The sequence below is a fragment of the Cetorhinus maximus genome, chromosome 15, assembly GCF_964194155.1.
Source record: "Cetorhinus maximus chromosome 15, sCetMax3.hap1.1, whole genome shotgun sequence".
Classification (NCBI taxonomy): domain Eukaryota; kingdom Metazoa; phylum Chordata; class Chondrichthyes; order Lamniformes; family Cetorhinidae; genus Cetorhinus; species Cetorhinus maximus.
The window spans coordinates 84,971,967-84,999,110 of NC_135893.1; the positions used below are offsets into that span (position 1 = coordinate 84,971,967).

Below are 27,144 nucleotides of genomic sequence, written 5' to 3' on the forward strand. Positions count from 1 at the left end.
CAACTTTAGAAGATGAAACATGTTGGGGTAGATGGAGATAAATTTCCTCTGGTGAGGGAGTTAAGAACAAGGGGGCTTAACCTTAAAATTAAAGAGTGAAATCAGGAGTCACAAAGGCTGGTGGAAATCCGGAACTTGCCCAAATTGAAAATTTCAAGACTGAAATTGATGGACTTTTGCCAGAAAAGGATATCAAGGGAAATGGACAAGCTGGTATTTTGTGAATCAGAACATCGAACATCCTAACCAAAATAACAGCGTCCAGGGCTGAAGAAATTCTGTGTATCTTTCAGTTTTGCCTCAGATTGTGTCCTTATTATTTCGGATTATAATGAAGAGTTACAAAAGCAGAACTGAAACCATGGGGAGGATTTTCCCCTCGTTGGGCGGGCGTGGTGGGCAGGCCCGGGAGTGGCCGCGCCACAGTCCGCCGCCCGCGATCAGGCCCTGACCGCGGTTTCACCCTGGCTGGCCAATTAACGGCCAGTCAGCGTGAATCACGCGCTGAAACGCTCAGTGCTGCCTGGGTGGGGGCGGAAGGAGAGCAAGCACGTGGGTGCACTCATTGAAAGCTCCCTGAAGGCACAGAGCTGCCTTAGGGAGCTGAAGATTTATAACATTAAAAATAAAGATTTAAAAAATAAGGAAAACATGTCTCATCACGCTGTCAAAAGAGCAGGGACATGTTGCAAATGAGTTCTGAAAACTTATATTTTATTTTTAATTAACATCGGAAACCTCATCCCGCCCGTGGATGAGGTTTCCTCAAAAATCGAAAGGCCATTTGGCCTATTCACCAGCCCACCAACCATAAGGTTGGACGGGCTGGGAAAAGTTCTATTTAATTGATCGATTAATGGGCTTAACAGCCCTTCTTAACTGTCGGCGGGCACACTGCTGACTCCTGCGGGCGCCTGTCAACCTGTAGAACTCCTCGGATGACCTTCCCAGTGCCCTCCCACCCACCCTGACCTGTCTGCAATTTTACCGTAGGACAAGTGAGGCCTAGGCCAGTCCGCCCGCCCTTGCCCCAATTGAGGCCCTTAAGTGCTCAATTAATGACCGTTTAAGATCTCAATTTTGAGGCTGGCAGGAGGAAGGTAACCCAGCAGGTAACCCTGCCCGGGCCTTGGGCAGGAAGATGGGGGCATCTACCTCAACTGTCTCCTTTCCACATTGGATGCACCCCCCAAAGGTCCGACCCACTTGGGTGCTCCCCCCTTTTCCTGGCCTCTCCATCAAGACCCCACCCCCCCTCTCCTCACCTCCCAGGGCCTCACCTCCCCACCCCACCAGTGCCCTGCACTCACCTGATCCTGGAATCCAGCACTGAGTCTGGGGACTGCCTGTAGTCCCAGTCCTGGCCACTGCTGCCCCTAGCACTACAGAGCTGCCGGCCAATCAGATTGACCAGCTCTGAGGTGGGACTTCCTCCCGAGTGAGGGACGGAAATCCCATCCCCAGCCAATTAAAAGTATAGCTTCAAATTATGAAGGGGTTTGATGTGGGTCATCCATCAACCAACATCATTAAAACAGAATATTTGGTTATTATCACATTGCTGTTTGTGGGAGCTTGCTGTGTGCAAATTCACTGCCATGTTTCCTACATTACAACAGTGACTACACTTCATCGACTGTAAAGAACTTTGGGGCATCCTGAGATTGTGAAAGGTGCTATAGAAATGCAGACTCTTTCTTTAAAACCTACCTTTTTGACCAAGCTCTTGGTCACCTGTTCTAAAATCTCATATGTAGCTTGGGGTCAAATTTTGTTTGAGAACACTCCTGTGAAGCACCTTGGAATGATCCCACGACGTTAAAGGCACTATATAAATACAAGATGTTGTTGAGCTGCTGTTCGTACTTTGCTAAAACATGAATATCACTCATTAAGTCTTGTGGAGATTGTGTTTTTGCATTTTCCTGCTTCTAAGGCTTCGATTGACCTATTTCCCAAATCTGATTTGTTGCAAAAGAAAATAATGGGCATATTTTAAAGGCTTATCTCCTCTTCATTCTTTATATAATTAGGTTTGATAATGATTCCAGAAACAAGACGACTGAACTTTAAATGACCCGTTTGATCTTAGTGAAATCAACTCAATGCAACACTGGACAAAGACCTGGTGATAGGTTAACATCTGGGTATAGAGGGAAGGAACCAATAATAAAAAGCCTCAGTTTCCATATTGAACATTTAGTTGCCTATATTTTCCATACATTTCCTGTTGGATTTTGATTCTGGCATGTTGACCGTTACTCCAGGATCAGATGGTTTTGGCAGATGGAACTCCTCTGTGTCTGTGTCTTTGTAGCCCAACAACAACATAGTAAAACGCCCCCTGGCGCTTCACAGGAGTGTTATCAGACAAAATTTGACAGAGAGCCACATAAGGAGATATTAGGGCAGGTGACCAAAAGTTTGATTAAAGAGGTAGATTTTAAGAAATGTCTTAAAGGAGGATAGAGAAGCAGAAAGATTTAAGGGAATTCCAGAGTTTAGGGCCCTGGTAGCTGAAGACACGGCTGCTAATGGTGGATCAATTAAAATCAGGGATACTCAAGAGGCCAGACTAAGAGGATTGTGGACATTTTGGAGGGTTGTGGGGCTAGAGGAAGTTACAAAGATAGGGAAGGGTGAGGACATAGAGGGTGAGGCAAAGAAGTGTATGATCTGGTTAGGGACCAGTACCTTTTGTTGTAAAGCAGACAAAATTTGAAATCCTAGATATTTATTAAGAGAATGAAGCCACAAGAGTCAATGGTTTTAAACAAACAGAAGAAATGTACCAACAAAGCAAAAAGTCAATACTATCTATCTTATACTCTTAACATCCAGAATTAACATGAAGTAAACATAAATTAACAGGCAAACTGTGGTTGACCACATCACAAACTGCACTTTAAATGGCAGACACAACAAAGACAGATCTTGCAAATTTCTCAGCAACCCACCCAGATGTCAGTGATCACTGTGAGTCACAAAAAGTCTGTCTTCCTCACGAGGGATTACAGTTCCTCTCCTTCGAGGATTCCCCTCAACAGCAGCTCCAACCTAGCCTCAAAGCCCTCTTGCTTCTTCTGCCTGCAGTCAGTTGTCAGGTACCCGGACTCCAGCTCAGACTGCCCCAACAACTGTGCACCCTCCAGCCACTCAATCACTTCACCCGAAACTGCATCCCACAGTATTTGCCAGACCGCACTGCACTATACTCAGGCATAGTTCCAGTTCCCCAGCTGTGTTGCTGCCAGCGACTGCTGCCAACCTTCTTCTCAGCCCCAACTCTCAGCTGCAGTGAGCCACCACTGCTCCTGGGCTTCTCTGAGCCCCACCTCCTAGGCAGCACGGAGCTACCAACTACCGCTGGTCACCTGACCCTTCTCTTGTGGGCTAATTAATTTGTGGCAAAACGCTGAGCAACTTTTTGTGCCGCGTGCCTCATGCAGGTGCACTGTTGATCCTGTCTCTCCTCAAGCTGTAGTTCACAAAATAGTTTACTACTCACGTTAAGCACATCCTGCACTGGAGTCAGGGCAACATCCTGTTGCTTAACTAGAACCACTTTGTTTTCTGGCTGCTGAACAAACTCCTTCAATTGCTCCATTGTCAATGAGGGGAATCTGGAAACCGAGCATGTGTGGCCTGGTCCCCCCGCCCCCCCACGATGTGCTCTGGGGCAGGCCTCCACCCTGAAAACACACCCGAAAAAAATACAGAATCCCTCACAGAAGGATGAGAATTTTAAAATTGAGGCATTGCCAAACCAGGAGCAGATGTAGGCCAGTGAGCACAGAGGGGGATTGAGGCAACGGTGAAGTAAAACCATCTGAGGTTGCAGCAGTGAATCAGCATGACTTCTACAGATACCACCAACGTCACATCTGCACCAGGAATCTCATCTGGCCGTTGGGATAGTTCTGTACTGTCATGGTAACATTACACATGCAGATGGTTTCAAAATCAGGCTTGAGGCAGATGCCTGAAGTCTCCAATTAGAAACCTCCTCATAAACAATTGCAGTAGAATCAATGTCAATGGTAAGAAAGCTCATCGCACTTCAACAAGACGCTGGTTGCTGATCGACGCAGCTGCAAGATCCAACTTGGTCCGGAATCAGTGGAACTTTATGGGCAGGATCTTCCGGTTGGCGAGCGGGGGCGGGGCCCACTCACCGATGCATAAAATGACACGGGATGACATGGGGTGGAACTCCCAACACGCATGTGCGAAAGAGTGCACTCCTGGCTGAGGAAATCATCTCGCCCACCGCCCGCACAGGGAGCGCATACGTCATGCTGGGCCTGCCCATGTAAAATGGCGGCACGCCCCCAATTGGGGGCGCTGATTGGAGGCACCCCTGCCCGCGCCCGCGCCCGCTCCAGCACTTCCCCCCCCACCATGACGGGGGGAAAGTTTTTCCCAATAAATCAGTATGTACAAAGTAAGAACCTACTTGTATACAGCTGTTATCATGAACGCAGGACATCCTAAAGCACTTTACAGCCAATGAGATACTTTTTTTGAAGGGTACTTCCTGTTGTTATGTAGGAAACATGACAACAACCTGCGCACAGCAAGCTCCCACAGCAACAACATAAATGACCGGATAATCTTTATTTTTTAATGATGTAGATTGCGGATCCAAGGACACCTGAGAGAGCTCCCCTGCTCTTTGAAGTCGAGTTGTGGGATCTTTTGCTACCGGCAGTGTTGTCCGATTTAATGTTTCATCCAAAAGAGAGTGCAGTGCTCAGAGTGCCAGTGTAGAAGAATAAAATACATCTACAGGTCAACCAAGGGTTAAACAGTTAGCACCATAGTGGAATACTACAGCACAGTTCCCTCTTTTGTTCTAGCAGGCACACCTGCAGCTGCCAGCTAATCGAGCAGGAGGGGAGAAAGGGGAGTGTCATGGGCAGGCTTCCTGGAGTCCTTGAGAGGGGGCTGGGATGTCTGCCCCCAGGATCAAGCAATGGTCATCTGTTCTCTAGAGTGTACACCCCCTAGCACTAAAGATAAGGTCAAGCATGGTTATCTATTCTCTGTCTCACTTTTTATTACTACGTGAGCTTCCCCCAATATCCTGTATAGTCATAAACTTAGAATAGACTAATTGTGTGTTGCATGCCAAAGACAAAGATTCTCAGTGTAATTGATCATTGAAAGTTAGACAGTCTTATCACCTTCAAGCTCTTTGATATGTACAACTTCTACTATAAATACGTGTGTGCTCTGATGCTTCCTCAGAGTGTCAGCTAGCTACCTTGTATGTTACTGGGCTCTCTGTGATATCACGATTAATAAAGGCTTCTGAGACAAACCTCCTGGGTCTGAGTGTTCACTCCGATTTCCGCGACAGCCAGCCTGGATTATGTGCTTAAGTCAGTGCTCAAGCCACAATCTTCTGATTCAGGGGCAAGAGTGCTACCCACTGAGCCACAGCAGACACATAACAATGAATACAGGAGATTAGTGAGAACATTGTGAACTACCAGGAATAGGCAACCCACATTATACAGTTTGAGCATTGCTTCAGTATTAGATGCCAATGGTGATTACAGCTGATTGCTGGTCCCCCATTAAATCGGTACCCTGGTTATTGCAGGTGAACATTGATAGACGGCTGTTCAGTTTCACCTTCGGAAATCCTGACGCCAAGATGAACTGGGTCCATGTTGACAATGTGGTGCAAGCTCACATCCTCGCTGCGGAGGCACTTACAGCTGCCAAAGGTTACGTAGCGGTAAGTGGCATGTCTGCATCACCAAGGGCTGCATTGGTATCCAAAGTCCAAGGGTGGCATCATGGCCTCTGAAAATATCAATCCTCGAAACTCATTGATTTGACTAATTGATCTATAGTATAAGTTGCATTTATATAGCAGCTTTACTATAGTAAAATGTCCCAAGGAGCTTCAGAGCAGCATAAGTCAGACAGGATTTGACAGTGAGCTATATAGAGAGATGTTAGGGCAGGTGATTGAAGACTTTTGTCAAGGAGGTTGGTTTTAAGGACCGTCTTAAAGGACGAGATGTGGAAGTTTAGGGAGGGGATTTCAGAGCATAGGACCTCGGCAGTTGAAGGCATGGCTCCCAGTGGTAGAGTGGCTAAAATTGGAGGTGCACCAGAGACCATGGGCAGGTTTTTATGCTGGTGGGACTTTACAGTCCGGCTGAAGTCAATGGACTTTTGAACGGCTGGCCACACTTTGTGGGCCCACCTCCCCTGCTGCAATGGGGCGGTAAAATTCCACCCGATAATTGGAGGGGAGCCAACATCGGAGGGTTGTCGGATGGCAGGAGTTTACACAGAGACGGTGAGGCCACAAAGAGATTTGAACACGAGGAAGGGAATATTAAAATCGGAGCATTTCCAAATTGAGAGCCGATCAATCAGTGATCACAGGAGGTGGTGGGTGTGTGGGACTTGGTGTGAATAAATAATGGCATAACAGAGTTTTGGATGAGCTCATATTTACAGAGGGTGGAAGATAGGAGGCCAGCCAGGAAAGCTTTGGAATAGTCGAGTCTGGAGGAAGCAGAAGCATGGATGAAGGTTTCAGCAGTAGATGGGCTGAGAGGGACGATGTTACAGAGGTCGAAGGAAGCTCTAATAATGAGCATGAACATTCTGGTATTTCTGATACCCTAATTGAGGGCATTGGTGTAACAGTGAGGTCAATGAAAATAAAGACGTCTCAACAAAAACAAAATACCGCATTTGCTAGAAATCTGAAATAAAAACTGAAGGTGCTGGAAATACTCCACAGGTTTGGCCGCATCTGTGGAGAGAGAAACAAAGTTAACGCTTCAGGTTTATGGCCTTTCTAGTGAAACGTTAACTCTGTTTCTCTCTCCACAAATGTTGTCAGACCTGCTGAATATTTCCAGCACTTCCTTTTGTTGGAGAAATCTTGAGGGCAGATCAGCAGAAAGTTCTTCTCCATGTAGTTTCTTCTCTTGAGACAGGATTGACTTGACAGTCAGTGTCAGCCGTGGCTCAGTTGGTAGCACCCACACCTCTGAGAGGTGAAGATAGTGGGTCCAGGACATGAGCACAAAATCCAGGCCAATATTCCCAATGCAGTACTGAGGGAGTGCTGCACTGTCAGAGATGCTGTCTTTCAGATGAGACATTAAACCAAGGCCCTGTCTGCCCTCGTAGATGGACATGAAAGATCCCAGGGTGCTAGCTTGAAGAACATCGGGGAGAATTGCCACACTGTTTTTGGCCAATGTTTGCCCCTCATTTAATATTACAAAAACAGATTATCTGGTCATTATCACATTGTTACTTGTGGGAGGTTGCTGTACTCAAATTAGCTGCTGTATTTCCTGCATTATAACAGTAACTACACTTTAAAAAGTACTTCATTAGCTGTAAAACACTTTGGGATGTCCTAAGGTTGTGAAAGATGCTAAATAAACGCTAATCTTTCTTTGAGTTTAACTGTGGTGTAGATCTGTTTAGGCAGATTGGTATAAATCCACTTGTGTGTGACTCTGATGAAATCAGTGTGACTCAGTCATTTAAAAGCTCGTTTTGTGTTTTAATGCAGCCAGATTTATTGCCTTGTTTACAGAGTGGCCAAGTTTACTACATCAACGATGGTGAAGCTGTAAATGTATTTGACTGGTTATCCCCACTGGTAGGTTTAAAAAAACATACTTGTATAAGTACTTAAAAAAATGAATTCTACAACTCGTTTAAGAAAGAACGAACTATAAGTGTTTCGGATGACTTTTTGAAGTGCAGTCACTGTTGTTCTGTAGGTGAATGTGGCAGACATTTTACACACGGCAAGATGCCGCAGACAGCAATGAGATAAATGATCAATTTATCAGAATTATTTTCTGGTGTTGCTTGAGGAATGAACATTGGCCAGGACACCGGGTGAGCCCCTCTGCTAATCTTCAAAACGTATCGTGGGATCTCTAACCTCCACCTCTGCTTAGACATCATTTCAAAGGATGGCACCTCTGACAGCGCTGCACTCATTTGTACTGCACTGAAGGGTCACCTTCATCCACACAGCAAGTCAATCAACATCTACAAGATACACTGTAGCAACTTGCTAAGCCTCCTTTGAAAACACCTTCCAAACCTGCAACATCTACCACCTAGAAGAACAAGGGCAGCAGAAACATGGGAATACCACCTCCTGTAAGTTCACCTCCAGGCCACACCCCATTCTGATTTGGAAATATATCGCCGTTCCTTCACTGTCACTGGGTCATAATCCTGGAACTCCCTCCCTAACAGCACTGTGGGTGTTACTACAACACATGGACTGCAGCTGTTCAAGAAGGCAGCTCACCACCACCTTCTCAAGGGCAATTAGGGGTGGGCAATAAATTCTGTCCTTGCTAGTGATGCTTACATCTCGTGAATTAATATAAAAAAAAACTGAGAAGTGATCCACTTTAGAAGAAACCATGTTGAGAGGCAGTATAATCTAAATGGTCCTATTTTGAGGGGGTGCAATAGCAGGGACACCTGGGGATGCATTTTTACAATTCCCTTGAAGATGGCAGTACAAGTTGCTAAGGTAGTTAAGAAATCATACGGATGCTTGGCTTTGTAAATAGGGGCATTGAATGCAAAAATAAAGGCACACTACACCTTTGCAAATCACCGCTTAGGCCTCAGCTGGAGCATTGTGGGCAATTCTGGGTACCACAAGGATGGCAACACCTTAGAGAGGGTACAGAGTAGGTATACCAGGATGACACCAGGGATGAGGGACTTCAGTTATGTGGAGTGGCTGGAGAAGTTTGATTATTCTCCTGAGAGCAGAGAAGGTTAAAGGGAGACCTTATAGAGGAATTCAAAATTATGAGAGGGTTTGATAAGGGAAAATAGGGAGAAACAGTTTCCTCTGGAAAGTGGCTTGGTAACCAGAGGTCATAGATTTAAAATAATTTTCAAAAGGACTAGCGGTGAAATGAGAATTTTTTCACACAGAAGGTTGTTAAGATCTGGAACGTGCTTTACAAAAGAGCGATGGATTCAGATTCCTTAGGAATTTTCAAAAGACAGTTTGACATGTACTTGAAGAGAACTAATTTGCAGGGTTATGGTGGGAACACTGGGGTGTGAGGCTAAATTGGAAATCTCTTTCAAAGAGTTGACACAAGCACGATGGGCCAAATGGCTTCCTTCTGTGCTGTAGATTCTATAAGAGAAAAGAGAGGGGTAACGTTTCAGATATAGAACCTGTGATTGAGCTCAGCTCGGAAGAAGGGTCTGTACCCAGATCTTAATCTGTCTCCTGGTGTTTGCCCACTGCTTGCGGAGAACCCTAAGGACAGTTATTTCCCTGTATCACTCTCCTCCCTTTAGCATTTTGGTCAGGTACTGCTCCTACTGCAGTCTGGTGTGTGAAGAATTATACCAGGACTAAAAGGGTTCAATTATGAGGACAGGTTGCATAGACTAGGCTTGTATTCCCTTGCATATTGAAGATTCTCAAACATTTTTGGTTGAAGGAGCCTCTTTACAAATGGATAAATAGTCATGAATCATGGTACTCTATAACACTTATAATTTCACCCTGCTGCTTGTGAAGAGTGCTTTAATGATGCTTTTAAGAAAACTGGTATATACTTACAGGTAACAGTGAAGTGAGTGCGCCTGCCTCTCTCTGCAGAGCCTGTCTATCCTTGGCAGGGGTCCAGGGACAGATCAATGGCCGAGGGAGAGAGAGCAGGGACCCAGGGAGAGAGCAGGAGTTTGTGGATGGAAGGAGTGTGGGGAGAGAGCAGCAGTCCAGAGAGAGCACTTGAGGAGTAGGGACAGAGACCGAGTATGGAGTGGGGGAAGCAGAATGTGTCTCTGGGTGACGTTCACTAAATTACTTTTAACCATGGCGCCCTTGGCAGTCACCCAGCTGTGAGCTGCTCCTGTGTCTGTGGAACCCACTTTGAGAAACTCTGGATTAAGAGGTAATCTAATTGAGGTTTTTTAAATGATTGGGGTTCTGATTGGGGAGAAACTTTAAAATTAATGCCAGGAAGCATCTCTTCACATGAAGAATAGAGGATCTGGAACTCTCTCCCCCAAAAAGCTGTTGAGATTGGAGAGTCAATTGAAAATTTCAAAACTGAGATGGATAGATTTTTGTAGGTTCCAAGGTGTGCTGATGGAGTTAAGAGATACAAATTAGCCATGATCTAATTGGAATGGTGGAACAGGCTCAAGGGGATGAATGGCCTCCTCCTGTTCCTAATGCTTTTAATGAATTGAAAGTGAGTGTTTTAAATCACCTGGTCTGTCAACTCATGCATCATTTATTTGTCTCCGCTAGTTTGTGAAGTTGGGCTACAAACCCTGGCTTCGTGTGCCTGTCCACCTCATTTACATAGCAGGTAACTTATATCTTTTAAGTCTTTCATTGTTTGGTCCCGTAACAAATTGCTTTGTGCTTTTTATGCGCATGTCTGGGTATTTTATATATTTCCATATCACGTTTTATTCCATCCATTGTCTCCCAGTCAAACTCTTCTCCTCCATCTCAGAGACCAGACAACTTGTCACTCTGGCCGTTGCCATGCCAACCTTCAGTGCTGTTAGTAGATTAGCAGGAAGCCCATTACAAAGTCTCTCCCCTGCCCATTAGTTCATTTTGCTTTCACATCAGATAACATTTTTAAAAAATTAATTCTCAGGATGTGGGTGTCGTTGGCAAGACCGATAGGTATGATTCACTCTGCCCCCTAGTTGGCCTGAGAGGGTGATGGTGATCTGCTGACTCCCTGAACCTCAGATAGTGTTTTGATGCAATGGGATGTTTTGCTAGGTCTCCTTCCAGGGCTACCGAACATCCAGGATTGCCCTGGAGTTTCCAGGAATTAAAGATTATTCTCCTGAACATTACCATGAGTGTCCTGGGAGACTTAAATCTGAGGGGCATTAAAAAAAGTTGTGCATAATTTTTTCATTTTTGCTTATTAATTATAAAAATATTGGAGAGGGTAAACTTAGCTTGAAGACAGTCGGAAGGGGGAGGTCATGAAACCTCTAGGAATTTATGCAACCTGAGTTGACAAGTCTAGCCCCTTTAAGAGGGCAGTTACAAGTCAACACATTGGTTTGGGACTGGAGTCACATATAGGCCAAACCTATTGTATATCACCTTTAAACTCCATTGTTACAGCTCAGCATTTATTCTGCCTCTGTTTTTTGCAGCTGTAATAATGGAATACCTTCATATGGCATTGATTGTAGAAATCTCTCCACTGCTCACCAGGAGTGAGGTAAAGACCAACAGTTAATGTAAGAATGCCAGTTTATTTTAAGTCCCTGAGCTTTAAAACTTTATTTTATGGGGGCATGAGGGAATGATTGGTTAATTTGGGGAACAGGTTTGTTCAGGAGATAGTGGAGGTAGTTACGCTAAACCTTTATAAATCACTCAGCTCTGTCTAATTCAGGGCACCACATTTCAAGAATGATATCAAGTCTTAGAAAGGATGCTTTGCTCAACTTCAGTTCTGTGGAGAGATTAGTGGAGCTGGAATTGCTCTTCTTAGAACAGAGAAGGTTGAGGGGAGATTTGATTGAAGTGTTCAAAATCACAAGGGGTATTGATAGAGTAAGTAAGGAGGAACTGTTTCCAGTGGTAAGAGGGTCAGTGACCAGAGGACACAGTTTTAAGATAATTGGCAAAAGAACCAGAGGTGAGTTGAGGAGAATTTTTTTTTACATTGAGTTGTTATGATCTGGAATGCACTACCCGAAAGGGGAGTGGAAACAGTTTCACTCGTGACTTTTAAAAGGGAATTGGTTAAATACATAAAAAGGAGAAATTAGCAGGGCTGTAATGAAAGAGTAGGTGGGATCGGACTAATTAAATAGCTCTTTCAAAGAGCCATCACAGATATAATGGGCTGAAAGCTTCTTTCTGTGCTGCATGATTCTATGATCAGGGGAGGTGATATGTTTGTTACTTATTCATTGTGTTGTCATTTTTCTTCCTCAGGTTCGAAACATTGCAGTTACGCACACCTTCAAGATAGACAAAGCAAGGAAGTAACTAGGATATTGCCCTAAGAAGTACAGCTTTTCTGACTCTGTTGAGTATTACATGAAAACAACGCCCAAGCAAGACACTTCCCTCTCTCTCTTCTTGAAAGCCTTATTTATCCTGAGCATTGTTTTCTTCCTAATCTGTCTCTCCCCCGTGCCCTGGACCCAGGGACCATCAGTAATGCAGTTCTCTAAGGTAAACCAAAATTAATTTCTCTGCCATTCCTCATCAAGGTTGGTCAGTTTTAGAGCTCTTTCTCACACTTGCTCCAACTGCTCGCTGCTTTCCAGGAATCAATATGTCCCCAACCCCCTCGAGAAATTGTAACAAACACTTGGCCAGGAAGTGCCGTTGGAAGGTTTTACAGCTTTAAAGATGCTATATAAATGCAAGTTGTACAAAGTTGTTGATGTTTCTGGTGTTACGATTGTAATCTGACTTTGGGGTGAGATACGCACTAAAGGTTTGACGTCCCTACTCCTCCTGCTGTTTCCCAACATGTGGATTTTGAAAGGGAGAAATGTACTTTGTAATATGATAATGTTTCTGTTTATCATCAGTCTTCTTGCAGTTGTTGTTAGGATGTTATCTCTGATGATGCACAATTTCCTTTGCGTACACAATCTATAGTGACATCTGCTGAACAGCCGTTGTCCCTTTTAGTGTCAACAAGGACTTATAGAACATTGGAGCTGGCGGAGGCTATTCGGCCCCTCGAGCCTGCCCAGCCATTCAATTAGATCATGGCTGACCTGTATCTCAAACTCATCGGGCCTACACTCTTCCATATCTCCTGATACCCTGAACCAACAAAAAATTATCCATCTCCTATTGACCCCCAGCATCCACAACTTTTGGGGGGACAGAGTTCCATATTTCACCAGCCTTTGTGAGGGTATGTGTGTGTGGGGGTGGGGGGGGGCCAGAACTGTTTCCTGATTTCACTCCTGAATGGTCTGGCTCTAATTTAAGAATTATGCCTCCTTGTTCTGGACTCACCTACCAGAGGAAATGATTCCTCTTTATCTACCCTCTCAAATCTTTTCATCATTTAAAATACCTCGATCACATCACCCCTCAGCCTTCTGAACACAAGGGAAAATCAAATTTATGCAACCTGTCCTGATAATCTAACCCTCTAAGCTTTGGTGTCATTCTGGTGGATCTGCGATGTACCCCCCTCAAGGCCAGTTTATCCTTCCCTATGTGCGGTGCCCAGAACTGAATGCAATTACTCCAGATGGGACCTGACCAAGTCTGTACAACTATGGCAACATTTCCTCCTCTTTGTATTTCAATCTCTTGAAGATAAAAGCTAACATCACATTAACTGATTTTAATTTCTTTAGGTGAGATATTGAACAGTACAGGGAGTCTGAAGACAGATTCCAAATCAGGCAACTCTCTCTGAATTCTTCTTACTGAACTTGAGATGTAGTGCATCTCAGGAAGCAACAAGAGATCTTAGGGTAGCTGTTCCACTCCTCAAGGGTTAGGTAGCATAGTGATTATGCCCCTGGACCAGTGACCCTCAGGCTCAGGCCCATTGGAGATTTGGGTTTAAATCCCAGAATCTCCAGGTTTAGGCCAATTGGAGATATGAGTTTGAATCCCACCACAGTAGCAGGGGAGGTTAAATTTAGTTAATTAAATAATCCATCTGATTCACTCATGTCCTTTAGGGAAGGAAATTTACTGTCCTTACCTATACTGTATGTGAACCTTAACTGTCTTCTGAAATGGCTGAGCAAGCCACTTAGTTGTATTCAAGAAGGTTTAAGGGCAATTAGGAATGGATAATAAATGTTCCAGCAAAGCCCACATGCCATGAATCAATGAAATTACTCACTGCCTGGGCATTACTAACCAGTCACCCAATATAGAAACTGCCTGATTCTCATTTCCATTCTCCCTTTGCAAAAACAGAATATAATCTTTATAAGAATTTGTTGGATCCTGGTCACCGATTTGTTGCAACTTATGTATCCGGGTTACACTCTTGTTGTGGGATGGCTGAGTTGGTACAACAGACAGAATTGATCAGCACACAGTTCTTAGGTGGAACACATTCTGTTTATTTACAAAGGTACTCAGGAGCTACATTCATGTGCTTTCAACTCAAACCCTGTCTCCATACTTCTTACTCACTCAGACTACTGACTACAGAGGTAGCCTGCGTTACTCCTCTATTTTTTATTATTCATTCATGGGATGTAGGCTTCGCTGATTGGGCCAGCATTTATTACCCATCCCTAATTGCCCTTGAGAAGGTGGTGGTGAGCTGCCTTCTTGAACCGCTGCAGTCCATGTGGTGTAGGTACACCCACAGTGCTGTTAGGAAGAGAGTTCCAGGATTTGGATCCAGTGACAGTGAAGGAATGGGATATATTTCCAAGTCAGGATGGTGAGTGACTTGGAGGGGAACTTCCAATGGTGGTGTTCCCATCTATCTGCTGCCCTTGTCCTTCTAGGTGGTAATGGTTGTGTGTTTGGAAGGTGCTGTCAAAGGAGCCTTGGTGAATTCCTACAATGCATCTTGTAGATGGTACACACTGCTGCTACTGTGCATTGGTGGTGGAGGGAGTGAATGTTTGTGGAGGTGGTGCCAATCAAGCGGGCTACTTTGTCCTGGACGGTGTCAAGCTTCTTGAGTGTTGTGGGAGCTGCAGTCATCCATCACACTCCTGACCTGTGCCTTGTAGATGGTGGACAGGCTTTGGGGAGTCAGGAGCTGAGTTACTCATCACATGTTTCCTAGCCTCTGACCTGCTCTTGTAGCCATGACTATGGCTAGTCCAGTTCAGTTTCTAGTCAATGATAGCCTTCAGGATGTTGATAGTGGGGGATTCAATGATGGTAATGCCATTGAACATCAAGGGGCAATGATTGGAATCTCTCTTGTTGCAAATGGTCATTGCCTGACACTTGTGTTGCACAAATGTTACTTGCCACTTGTCAGCTCAAGCCTGGATATTGTCCAGGTCTAGCTGCATTTGGACATGGACTGCTTCAGTATCTAAGGAGTCGCGAATGGTCTTGAACATTGTGCAATCATCAGCGAGCATCCCCATTTCTGACCTTATGATGGGAGGAAGGTCATTGGTGAAGTAGCTGAAGATGGTTGGGCCGAGGACACTGCCCTGAGGAACTCCTGCAGTGATGTCCTGGAGCTGAGATGACTGACCCCCAACAACCACAACCATCTTCCTTTGTGCTAGGTGTGATTCTAGCCAGAGGAGATTTTTCCCCCGATTCCCATTGACTCTAGTTTTGCTAGGGCTCCTTGACGTCACACTCAGTCAAATGCTGCCTTGATGTTAAGGGCAGTCACTCTCACCTCACCTCGGGAGTTCAGCTCTTTTGTCCATGTTTGAACCAAGGCTGTAATGAGGTCAGGAGCTGAGTGGCCCTGGCGGAACCCAAACTGGGCGTCAGTGAGCAGGTTATTGCTAAGCAAGTGCCGCTTGATAGCACTGTTGATGACCCCTTCCATTACTTTACTGATGATATAGAGTAGACTGATGGGGCAGTAATTGGCTGGATTGGATTTGTCCTGTTTTTTGTGTACAGGACGTACCTGGGCAATTTTCCATTTGGCCGGGTAGATGCCAGTGTTGTAGCTGTACTGGAACAGCTTGGCTAAGGGCACAACAAGATTTGCAGCACAAGCCTTCAGTACTATTGCCGGAATATTGTCAGAGCCCAAAGCCTTTGCAGCATCCAGTGCCTTCAGCCGTTTCTTGATATGAAAGACTGGCATTTGTGATGCTGGACACCTCCAGAGGAGGTATGTATTGGTTACATAAGATCATGTGATCTTCCTTTATAACATCCTTCTTAAAGGTACACTGTACATTACATAAAACCATAATTACCATAGAATTTCAGCAAGTTTACAGAGCCTAAGGCAACATTGTGAACCAGGACAGACAAAACAAACTGTGAGTATCCTAGATGTGACGGTGTTTATGCTGAGAATCCCTCCAAAGAGGAGGTTGGATACACTTTATCCAGGTTTGGCTAATTGCAAACAGTTTCCACCCCTAGTGAATGTTAAATACAATCCTGGTCAAACCGCATTCATTTTGTGTTTACGTCCACAACTTGCCCTGATTTCTACACTTTGAGCCAATTTCTGTCGCCAGATTGCTGTGTAAAATCAGTATTTTAAACATAACGTTCTGAAAATTTCACAATCTTCAACATTTCTCAAGATCCAGTTGTGAAATTGTATCTGTACAAATTCTGTGATAGCTGAAGCCGTGATGACACCTTCCAGTTGTGTGCAATGCTTCTCACTCAGTGAGTAGTGATAGGTAACTATAAATCTAAACGCGCTTTTTGCAAAGAAAATATACATTGTACATGAACTTCATTTATTTAGTTTTAAAAATCAGTCTCACTGGGGTAAGGTTAAATTCAATCTTGGAAAATAATGGAGCAGGATTCTCCGAGTATCCGGACACATTGGATGAAGGAGTGGGAAGCACTGGATATTCTCCGACAGAATAGCAATTACTCAGAATGTGAATCGCATTGAATTAATACGAAGAGGTGCAGTAACACCACCTGCTCACTGGGTCAATCTACTCCAGTTAACATGATCAATAACGCATATTCATACTGGTGTTTGTTATAAAAGTGTTTTCAGAGGCTGCAGCAAATTCTGCTTCTTAAACCAATGGGCCTTTACAGCAGCATTCTTTTAAATAAAAAACATCCCAGAATGTTTTTATTTGTTCAGACAATTTTAAAGGAATGGAGGAATGTGTCCATGTGATTAATGTAAATAGCAAACAAAACACTAAGTGATTTTAATTTATTGATACACTGATTCACAGATAGCAGTTGCATGAGGTACCAGTGTTTTGTTTGCTAAAACCATTCAGTGGTTTAAAATTTCCATTTCACATAGAATTAAAAGTGGAAAACTTCTGTATTTAGAAATAGCCAATAATTTAGGCATTCTTAAATCATAGGAACTGAGGAACAGGAGGGGTCCATTCAGCCCCTTGAGCCTATTCTGCTATTCAATCAGATCATGGCTGATCTGTAGCTTAAATCTATTTACCCAATTTATTTCCATAATCCTTAATATACCCTTGCCTGATAAAAATTTATCAATCTCAGTTTTAGAACTTTTAATTGACTGCCCCCAGCCCCCAGCCTCAACAGCCTTTTTGGGGGTAAGAGTTCCAGATTTCCACGATTTTTTGTGAGAAGAGGTTCTTCCTGACATTACCACTCCACAACCTGGCTCTAATTTTAAGATTATGCCCCCTTGTTCTGGACTCCCCACCCACCCACCCAACCAGAGGAAATGGTTTCTCGGTGTCTAACTTATTGACTCTTCATGAATGCTTCTAGATCATTCCTTAATCCTCCTCCTTGCTAAAAATGTAAAGATATTTTTTGACCTCCTTCAATGATCCAATGTGTAAGCAGTGTTAGAGTGTAGCACACAGTCCAGAAGGTGGCAGGTTGGAGTTCCCCAGTCCATTGTACCACTCCGTTGGGATTTTCCAATTAATCTTAATGTCCCTGGAATAGATGAAAAAACATTCCTGTTCCCGATCAGGATTCTGTGACCCATACTGATATATATGTGTATACAGAGAAACAATGCTCCAGCAACAGAGAATATCCCATTGACACAGGATTCAGAATGTCCAAGGTCTCTGACTATCCTTCGCAATCCAGCTTAATAAAAGGTTGAAAGTCAGACATTTCTGGCTGATGGGGAGAGAAACATTTCTACACAGCGAATTATGATCTGGAATGCGCTTGCTGTCTGAAAGGGAAGCAGATTCAATAGTAACTTTCAAAAGAAAATTTGATAAATATTTGCAAGGGAGGAAATTGCAGGGCTCTGGGGAATAGCGGGGGAGGGGGCTGTGCGAGGATAGCTCTTTCAAAGAGTGGCACAAGCACGATGGGCTGAATGGCCTCATTCCACATTGTATGATTCCTACCTGCAGCCTGGAATTTGCATGAGCATCCAAACTGAATACTTCCATTAACAAAGAGCAAATAAATTCTGATCAAGATCTATCCGTGTTTGATTAACAACATTAGGTACTTCAGCCTTCAAAGATGATATATGGGATCCACAGGTCTCTTGTTGAGCTCACATCCACTACCTTGCACAAATCACAGACTAATCATCACACTTGGTGACAAGTGGTAAAGATCATCTTCAAATAAAGAAAGAAAATCTTTCATTCACCAGCAAACTAAAGAGACAATCAGTTACCACTTTCACAGGTCACAGCCGAGAATCTGAGAACTGGCCTAGTAAACATCAAACTGCACACTGTTTAAATACCTACATCAGGTAGTTATCCAGGCTGACAATCCCAGTGCAGTACTGAGTGAGTGTGCTGCACTGTCAAAGGGTCAGTACTGAGGGAACGCTGCACTGTCAAAGGGTCAGTACTGAGGGAACGCTGCACTGTCAGAGGGTCAGTACTGAGTGAGTGTGTTGCACTGTCAAAGGGTCAGTACTGAGGGAACACTGCACTGTTGGAGGGTCAGTACTGAGGGAACACTGCACTGTCAGACGGTCAGTACGAAGGGAGTGCAGAACTGTAGGAGAATCAGTATTGAGGGAGTACTGCACTGTCAGAGGGTCAGTACCAAGGGAATGCTGTACTGTAGGTGGATCAGTACCGAGGAATGCTGTATTGTAGGAGGGCCAGTATTGAGGGAGTACTGCACTGTCAGAGAGTCAGTATTGAGGGAGTACTGCACTGTCAGAGGGTCAGTACCAAGGGAGTGCTGCACTGTAAGAGGGTCAGTACCAAGGAATGCTGCATTGTAGGAGGGCCAGTATTGAGGGAGTACTGCACTGTCAGAGTCAGTATTGAGTGGGTGCCTCACTGTCGGAGGGTCAGTACCCAGGGAGTGCTGCACTGTTGGAGATCAGTACTGAAGGAGCGCTGCACTGTTGGATGGTGAGTACTGAGGGAACGCTGCACTGTCGCTTGGTCAGTACTGAGGGAGTGCTGCACTGTTGGATGGTGAGTACCGAGGGAATGCTGCACTGTTGCTTGGTCAGTACTGAGGGAGTGCTGCACTGTTGGATGGTGAGTACTGAGGGAATGCTGCACTGTCGCTTGGTCAGTACTGAGGGAGTGCTGCACTGTTGGATGGTGAGTACTGAGGGAATGCTGCACTGTCGCTTGGTCAGTACTGAGGGAGTGCTGCACTGTTGGAGGGGCAGTATTGAGGAACCTTCACACTGTAGGAGGGTGAGTATGAATACTGAGGGAGCATGTACTGTTTTGGGGGCCGGGAGGCAGTAGGGAGGCAGTAGGCAGTAATGAGGGAGTCCTGCACTGTTGTGGGGATGGGCGGGGGGGCAGTACTGGGGAGTCCTACACTGTCAGAAGTACCATCTTATGGATGAGACATTAAATTGAGCCCAGTGCATTCTCAGAAGAGATTCGACGGGTGAGTTCTTCCCAGTGGACCAATATTTATCTCTCACCCAACACCGCTAATAAACAGATTATTTGGTCATTATCACATTGCTGTTTGTGGGAGCTTGCTGTGTGCAAATTGGCTGCTGTGTTTCCTACATTACAAAAGTGGCTACACTTCAAAAATAATTAGTTGGTGGTAAAGTGCTTTGGGGTGTCCTGAGGTTGTGCACAATGCTTTAAAAAATGCAAGTCTTTGAAAGTCTTTCTTTCTCACTTGATAGTAGCCTAGAAGTGCAGAAAGCAGTGGAAGAGGACAGGAAAGTCTGGGGATGAAAGTTTATTTTACAGCTTGAACATGAATGTAATGAATGGAGCTCCGTGACTGCAGGATTAGCAGACAGGGAGTTGGGCAACAGTGCCCTCTGCTGGAGTCAAGGAAGGTCAGTCTGTGAGTTTGAGTTTAAAGGGGGGTGGACACGGACAATCCAGGCAAAAGGAAAAGAGCAAAAGTCGGAAGAAAGGCCAATGAAAAGATCAAACTAATTTTTTTTACAACATTAAATATTCCTCAAATTACTGCTGTTGCCACATAATGAGATCTGCCCTCGCCTCCATCTCCTGATTTCCCTTACGGCCAGTCCAGGCCTGTTGATTTTCTTGCTCTCAGTCTAAAATTTCCTTCTTATTAATTTGCGCCTATATTTGCAGTTTAATTAGAGGTTATGTTCTGGAGCATTCCCTCGAGCATCTTGAACGCTTCTATAAAATCACCTGCCTCCTAGCCAGGCTGAAAAGCTGCAGTTTCTGAAGTTTTTCCTTAGAATTGAATATAGAAAAATGAAACTTTACAGCACAAAAGGAGGCCATTCAGCCCATCATGTCTATGCTGGCTGTAAAAGAGCTATCCATGTTAATTCCACTTTCCAGCTCTTGGTCCATTGCCCTGTAGGTTACCAACTTCAAGTGCATACCCATGTATTTTTAAATGCAGTGAGGGTTCCTGCCTCTGCCACCCTTTCAGACAATGAGTACCAGACCCCATCACCCTCTGGCTGAAAACATTTCTTCTCAACTCCCATCTAATCCCTCTATCAATTATTTTAAATCTATGCCCCCTAGTTATTGTCCTCTCTGCTAAAGGAAATAGGTCCTTCTTATCTACTGTATCGAGGCCCCTCATAATTTTGTACACCTCAATTATATCTCTCCTCAGCCTCCTCTGTTCCAAAGAAAACCATTCCAGTTTATCTAATCTTTCCCCAGAGCCAAGACGCTCCATTCCTGGTTACAGAATCTGTACCTTTCCCAGTGTGGAAAGTTTCTATCCTTCCCACAATGTGATGGCCAGAACTGTACGCAGTACACACTGGCTGTGCTCTAACTAGCGTTTTATACAATTTTATATATATTCTTGAACAGGAAAAAAAATTGCAGGGCTCTGGGGGGACAGAGAAGTTGGGGAGTGGGACGAACTGGATAACTTAATAAAGAAGCTCTGCATAGGTACGATGGGAACGTAGGAACATAGGACTTAGGAACAGGAGTTGGCCATTCAGCCCTTCGGTCCTGCTGCACCATTCAATGAGATCATGGGTGGAATTTCCCATTCCAGCCCCCGCAGCGGGTTTAGTGGCAGGTGAGGGGGGTGGGGGCGCGGAGAATGTGGCGGAAGCTTAAAAATTGGTTTCCCGCTGGCGTAAATTGACGGCAGGAACTTGTGCTGCAGTCTGCCACGGCGGCTCGCCATACACGCTAGAGGCCATCGTCAAACCGGTTTGCATCCTGTTACTGGGGTGCAGACCAAGGCCCAGCCAGAAACGTCCCCTCCTGCCTGATTGTTCACGCCCTCAGCGGGATATCACGCCGGTCCGGATCACGTCTGGACCAACGTCGCGTGGAGATGTCAGGACTTGCCTGAAGAAGGCCTGGGGCAGCCCGGGATGGGAGATGGAGACCTCCAGCGACCTGACCCTGGAACAGCATGTGCAGCTGGTGGGTGGGTGGAGCATCAATCACGTGGACCTTCAAGCAGCAGCTTCTCCGAGGTGGTGGATCTTCAAGCTCCAGGTACTGTTGGGCAACGACACCCTGTGCTGGGAGGGTGGATTAGATGGGAAGGAGAGTAATGAAGAGGTGGGGTGGTTATGGAGGCCTAGCTGGGGTTCGGGAGGTTGGGGGTGGCAGGGGAAAGAGAGAGATGCTGCTGGAGCCGCTGAATGGGTGACATTTTATACACAGTGGGAGGGTAGGAAGGGCCTCGCTGGAGTAGGGGTGGGGGAAGAAGTGTGCAGGTGTGAACAGACATGGTGGGGAAAGGTGTTCATAGGGAGGGGTCTGTGGTGTCGATAGTTGTGTCCTAGGGGGCCAGCTCAGGGAATCAGCGACAGGAAGGAATAGTGAGGGTTAAAGGGGGCAGTGGGAGGCGGTAGGGTGGGAGTGTAAGTGTCCTGCGATGTTGGGTGAAGGGCCGCTGAGGGTTATTGGAGGAGAGAATGAGAAGCAGATTCAGGGGGTTGGCAGAATGAGTGGGGGGGTGGGTGGGAGGGGGGGCGTATCAACTGTGACAGGGGTGGGCTCCTTGGGAAGGTAGAGGAGTTTAACATTGACCTGAACGGGACAGAGGAGGGAGGGTTGAAGGGGAGGTTAAAGTGATTCTTTGGTGGGATGGGTAGGGGGCCAATAATTATGGGGGGGAGGGTGTGGGTGACGGGGGGAGGGGAAAAGGTATTAGACTCGACCTCAAAGGTGATTATGATCATGGCTACAAGCAACTATGCAGGGTCTCGTGATGGAGATCTGGAGATGCTGCATGGGAGTTGGGTCATCAGGGATGGGCGGAGATGCAGGTCAGCTCAACTGGACAAGGGAACCCCAGCATGTAGTGCTGACAATGCTCAGTACCTGGGACTAGATGAGAGTGTGAAGGGCAGTGGTTCAGTGTGTGTGTGGGAGACCCTGCACATGGCTCACAAGGGCTCAGGCAAAGGTATCCCTGCACATGTATGATTCTGGAGTATCCCCCGGAAGATGGTGGGGGTTGGGGAGGTGGGGGGGTGTTACATGCACAGGCTTAAGGACTTCATCACAAATAAACCACCTCAGACCTAAAGTGTAAACGGACAATACTTACAAAAGCGTCGTAAAATTAACAATCATTGTGAACCTGTGAAATCAAAACTTTTTAATTTTTCATTCCTGTTACAGAGGCACCTCATCTGACTTGAATGTCACAGATGCCTCTGCCTAGCAGTCCTCCGAGTGCCGGTCAGCTTGGCTGACCCTGCCTCCTCCTGCTGGGGCCACGTGTCTGTGCAGTGACAACCAGAATGTGAGAGCCTTCCCGAACTACATCTAGCACCCAGCGAGGTGTGTGCCTCTGCACTGGTGGAGAGTGCAGGTGACTGCTGTGATGCCTCTACAGGTGCACTTTCTTCTTCCTCCCCTATGTCCTCAGTCCTCTGTGGACTTGTGTGGCTGCTGGACAGGGCTTTGTCCTCTTCTGGCCTTCCCCTCTTCCTGCTGGCACCTGTAAGTGAGAGAGGAGAGAGCGAGTGACTGCATGAGCTGCCTCCAACATGGAGGAACGTGTGATCCTGAGGTTTTAATGTGACATGCGTGGATCCCTACTGGATGGAGGCCGCCCGCTGACCGCTCCATCTCTGCAGGCCGGGTCATGTTCCTCCCCTGCCAGCTGGGCTGCAGGCTCCTTAAAGTTGGTTAGGTTCTTCAGGTCAGGCCAGTCCCCCTCCCATCTTCTCTCTCCCTCTCCTATTATACCGTAACTTTACCTGAGCAAAGAGAGACGTGGTTGGGAGCTATTGGGTTTGAGGTATCTTTCTCATGCTCCCACTCTTACAAATAACCCACTGGATTGTGTGCCATGTGATTGATGCACTGCAGTTGTCCACAAGGTTTCTGGGGCAGCACCCTCCAGCACGATGAGAATGCAGATAGAAGGATAAGGCTCACAGAGGCATGTGATTAGCAGTGCTTGCTGGTGCCCTCAACACCTGAGACCATTCCCCATCGCCTCCCCCGACCCCCACCCCACCAGATAGCATGTGAGGAGCTCTCTGCAAGGAAGTGGAAGATTCAGGGACTCACAGTGGCCTCTCCACCTGCAGAGTAAATGGGCTGCAGTGGGGCTATGAGGCATCACCTTATCACGTTGCCACTGAGGCCCATGTCCCCTCCACCATTCAGTGAGGCGAGTGTGAGCAGTTGAGGCTTCACTTACCCTGGCGGAGCGGGTGGGGTCACTCATCCATTTCCTGCACTCAGCCTCCTCCTCCCATCCTCTGGGTAGAGGACACTCCTCCTGGCCACCACTTCATTCCGCAGGACTCCCAGGGAGGCATCGCTGAGTTTGGGGGCCAGAGCTCCCTGTAGTCTGTGGGCCATTTCCTCTTTGAAAGTTGGGTGATTTGCTGTCTGGGTGCCTGGATATGATGGCAGGGCGTGTGCCTTCCAGCCCACCTCACCTAGCAAAATGTTGGGAAACCATCCCCCCCCACTGCATAATGATATGGTGCAAACTCCCACCAGCCTCCGCAGTGTCTCCCCGCCACAGGACTTAGTCCCAGAAAATTCTGCCCCATGGCTGATCTGATTGTGGCCTCAGCTCCACTTTCCTGTCTGCACCCTCGACTCCCTTGTGTGACATAAATCTATCTAACTCAGCCTTGAATAAATTTAAAGACGCAGCCTCCACCATTTTCTGGGGAAGAAAATTCCATACTCCAATGACTTTCTGAGAGAAAAAAATTTTCCTCATCTCCGTCTTAAAAGGGAGGCCTCTTATTCCTAAACTACGTTCTAGTCTCCCCCACAAGTGGAAACATCCTGTCAGCATTCACCCTAATCAGATCCCTCAAGATCTTAAATGTTTCAATATATGAGGCTGAATGGCCTCCTTCTCTGCTGATTCTATTCTTTTGCGATGAACTGAGATCTCTAAAAGTAAGTTTCACATTGGTGGGACTTTGCTGCACTGCTTGCCCTTATGTCTCAGCAACTATAACTGGGTGCAGTATTCATGCTGCAGTCTGACCAGAGCCCTGGTCATGACTTATCTGACTTCCTCTCTCTGCTGTTGCAGTTCAACATCCTACTGGGTTGTGATTGGCTGCTGCTCTGCATTGGTTGACCTTGTTGAAGTGTTGCGAGTCCTCAGTTTTCATCCTTAGTTATTTCAACACCATTCCTGAGTCAATACGCTTGCATTAAAAGTTACTGAGATCCATCCCGACTAGGATGAACTTTCCTCTGGCCTCTTGCGCATCCCTGATTTCAGTCGCTCCACCGTTGGAGGCTGTGCCTTCAGCTGCTGAGGCCCGAAGCTATGAAATTCCTTCGCTAAATCTCTCCTCCCTTAAGAGAATCCTTAAAACCTATCCTTCAACCGTCCTAATGTCTCCTTAGGCGACTCAGTGTCAAATTTTGTTTGTTAGTCGCTCCTGTGAAGCAGCTGGGGAAGAAGAGCATCGTATAAATACAAGTTGTCCATAGCATGATAGAATGTTTACAGAACAGAAGGAGGTTATTCTGCCCCTTGAGAGGCCCCGCAGGAGAAATACAGCTAGTCCCACTCTGGTAATTTATACAACCAAGGGCAACCAGAGGCTTTCAAAAGCGACATGGATAAAAGTTGAAGGTAAGTAAATTGCTGGGCTAATGGGGAAAGGATGGGGGGGCGTTGGGACTGGATAAATGGCTCCTACAGAGAGCCAGCATGAGATCGAAGGGCTAAATGGCCTCTTTCCTGAGCCCGAATCATTGTATGATTATTTCCATGTACTCGTTTTCAGGTGTGATGTTGATGACTGAGTATGGAATATCATTTTTTTAGCTCTTTTACATATAAAAAAAAATCAACGATGAATTTTCACACTGGGTTATTATTCCTTGAAGGGTAATGTAAAAAATATAACCTTGGCAGCGGTGGGATTCGAACCCACGCCATCGAAATGACTGGAGCCTAAATCCAGCGCCTTAGACCACTCGGCCACGCTACCGCAGTGCGAAAGGCGCTTCCCGGCCGGTATTTCCCCGTTTCCGCGCAGCCGCACTGCCTCCCGCCCGGGCTCGGGCTCCCACAAGCGGTGGGAAACGGTATTAATCTGCAGCCTGGGTCCGAGTCTGGGCCACAACCGCCTCTGCCTCGGGAAGTTGGGCCTCACGTTTCGCTGTCCGGTTGCTTCCGGCTCTGGAAGCGGTTCCAGAACATTCGACCGGCGACGCGGCCTGTCAAAGGGGGAATTTCTCAGCCACAGGGGGTCGGAGGAGGCGGCGAGTGAATAGAAACGGAGGAGAGAGGGTGAGTGAACAGAGGTGAAAGAGGAGGAGGGTGAGGAACAGAGGAGGGAGGGAGGGGGAACAGAGGAGGGAGGGAGGGAGGGGGAACAGAGGAGGGAGGGAGGGAGGGGGAACAGAGGAGGGAGGGAGGGAGGGGGAACAGAGGAGGGAGGGAGGGAGGGGGAACAGAGGAGGGAGGGAGGGAGGGGGAACAGAGGAGGGAGGGAGGGAGGGGGAACAGAGGAGGGAGGGAGGGAGGGGGAACAGAGGAGGGAGGGAGGGAGGGGGAACAGAGGAGGGAGGGAGGGAGGGGGAACAGAGGAGGGAGGGAGGGGGAACAGAGGAGGGAGGGAGGGGGAACAGAGGAGGGAGGGAGGGGGAACAGAGGAGGGAGGGAGGGGGAACAGAGGAGGGAGGGAGGGGGAACAGAGGGGGTAGGGAGGGGGAACAGAGGAGGGAGGGAGGGGGTGAAGCGGGGAGGGAGGGGAGGTGAAGCGAGGAGGGAGGGGGGGTGAAGCGGGGAGGGAGGGAGGGGGTGAAGCGGGGAGGGAGGGGGGGGGTGAAGCGAGGAGGGGGGGGGGGTGAAGCGAGGAGGGAGGGGGGGGTGAAGCGAGGAGGGAGGGGGGGGTGAAGCGAGGAGGGAGGGGGGGGTGAAGCGAGGAGGGAGGGGGGGGTGAAGCGAGGAGGGAGGGGGGGGTGAAGCGAGGAGGGAGGGGGGGGTGAAGCGAGGAGGGAGGGAGGGGGTGAAGCGGGGAGGGAGGGAGGGGGTGAAGCGAGGAGGGAGGGGGGGTGAAGCGAGGAGGGAGGGGGGTGAAGCGAGGAGGGAGGGGGGGGTGAAGCGAGGAGGGAGGGGGGGGTGAAGCGAGGAGGGAGGGGGGGGTGAAGCGAGGAGGGAGGGGGGGGTGAAGCGAGGAGGGAGGGGGGGGTGAAGCGAGGAGGGAGGGGGGGGTGAAGCGAGGAGGGAGGGGGGGGTGAAGCGAGGAGGGAGGGGGGGGTGAAGCGAGGAGGGAGGGGGGGGTGAAGCGAGGAGGGAGGGGGGGGTGAAGCGAGGAGGGAGGGGGGGTGAAGCGAGGAGGGAGGGGGGGGTGAAGCGAGGAGGGAGGGGGGGGTGAAGCGAGGAGGGAGGGGGGGGTGAAGCGAGGAGGGAGGGGGGGGTGAAGCGAGGAGGGAGGGGGGGGTGAAGCGAGGAGGGAGGGGGGGGTGAAGCGAGGAGGGAGGGGGGGGTGAAGCGAGGAGGGAGGGGGGGGTGAAGCGAGGAGGGGGGGGGGTGAAGCGAGGAGGGAGGGGGGGGTGAAGCGAGGAGGGAGGGGGGGGTGAAGCGAGGAGGGAGGGGGGGGTGAAGCGAGGAGGGAGGGGGGGGTGAAGCGAGGAGGAGCGAGGGGGAAGAGTGTGGTG

At 47.4% G+C, this 27,144-nt stretch overlaps 2 protein-coding genes and 1 non-coding gene across 3 annotated transcripts in view; 2 read left to right on the plus strand and 1 right to left on the minus strand.

Moving 5' to 3' along the window:
* The window catches only part of sdr42e2 (short chain dehydrogenase/reductase family 42E, member 2), a 45,378-nt gene extending 22,704 nt beyond the window's left edge, over positions 1 to 22,674 (plus strand). The window contains 7 exon segments of the mRNA XM_078557660.1: positions 5,609 to 5,746; positions 7,586 to 7,651; positions 10,310 to 10,370; positions 11,191 to 11,258; positions 11,984 to 12,226; positions 21,307 to 21,447; positions 22,660 to 22,674. Coding sequence (XP_078413786.1) covers positions 5,609 to 5,746; positions 7,586 to 7,651; positions 10,310 to 10,370; positions 11,191 to 11,258; positions 11,984 to 12,226; positions 21,307 to 21,447; positions 22,660 to 22,674 — 732 coding nt within the window.
* A 2,713-nt stretch (positions 22,675 to 25,387) lies between these two features.
* Positions 25,388 to 25,469, minus strand: trnal-uag (transfer RNA leucine (anticodon UAG)). The gene has a single exon. It is a non-coding gene; the product is annotated as a tRNA-Leu (tRNA).
* Positions 25,470 to 25,569: 100 nt separating this feature from the next.
* Positions 25,570 to 27,144, plus strand: part of eef2k (eukaryotic elongation factor 2 kinase) — a 65,502-nt gene continuing 63,927 nt past the window's right edge. Inside the window, exon 1 of the mRNA XM_078558830.1 lies at positions 25,570 to 25,785. The gene's annotated coding sequence lies outside the window, so the exon portion shown is untranslated. The remainder of the gene's footprint in view (positions 25,786 to 27,144) is intronic.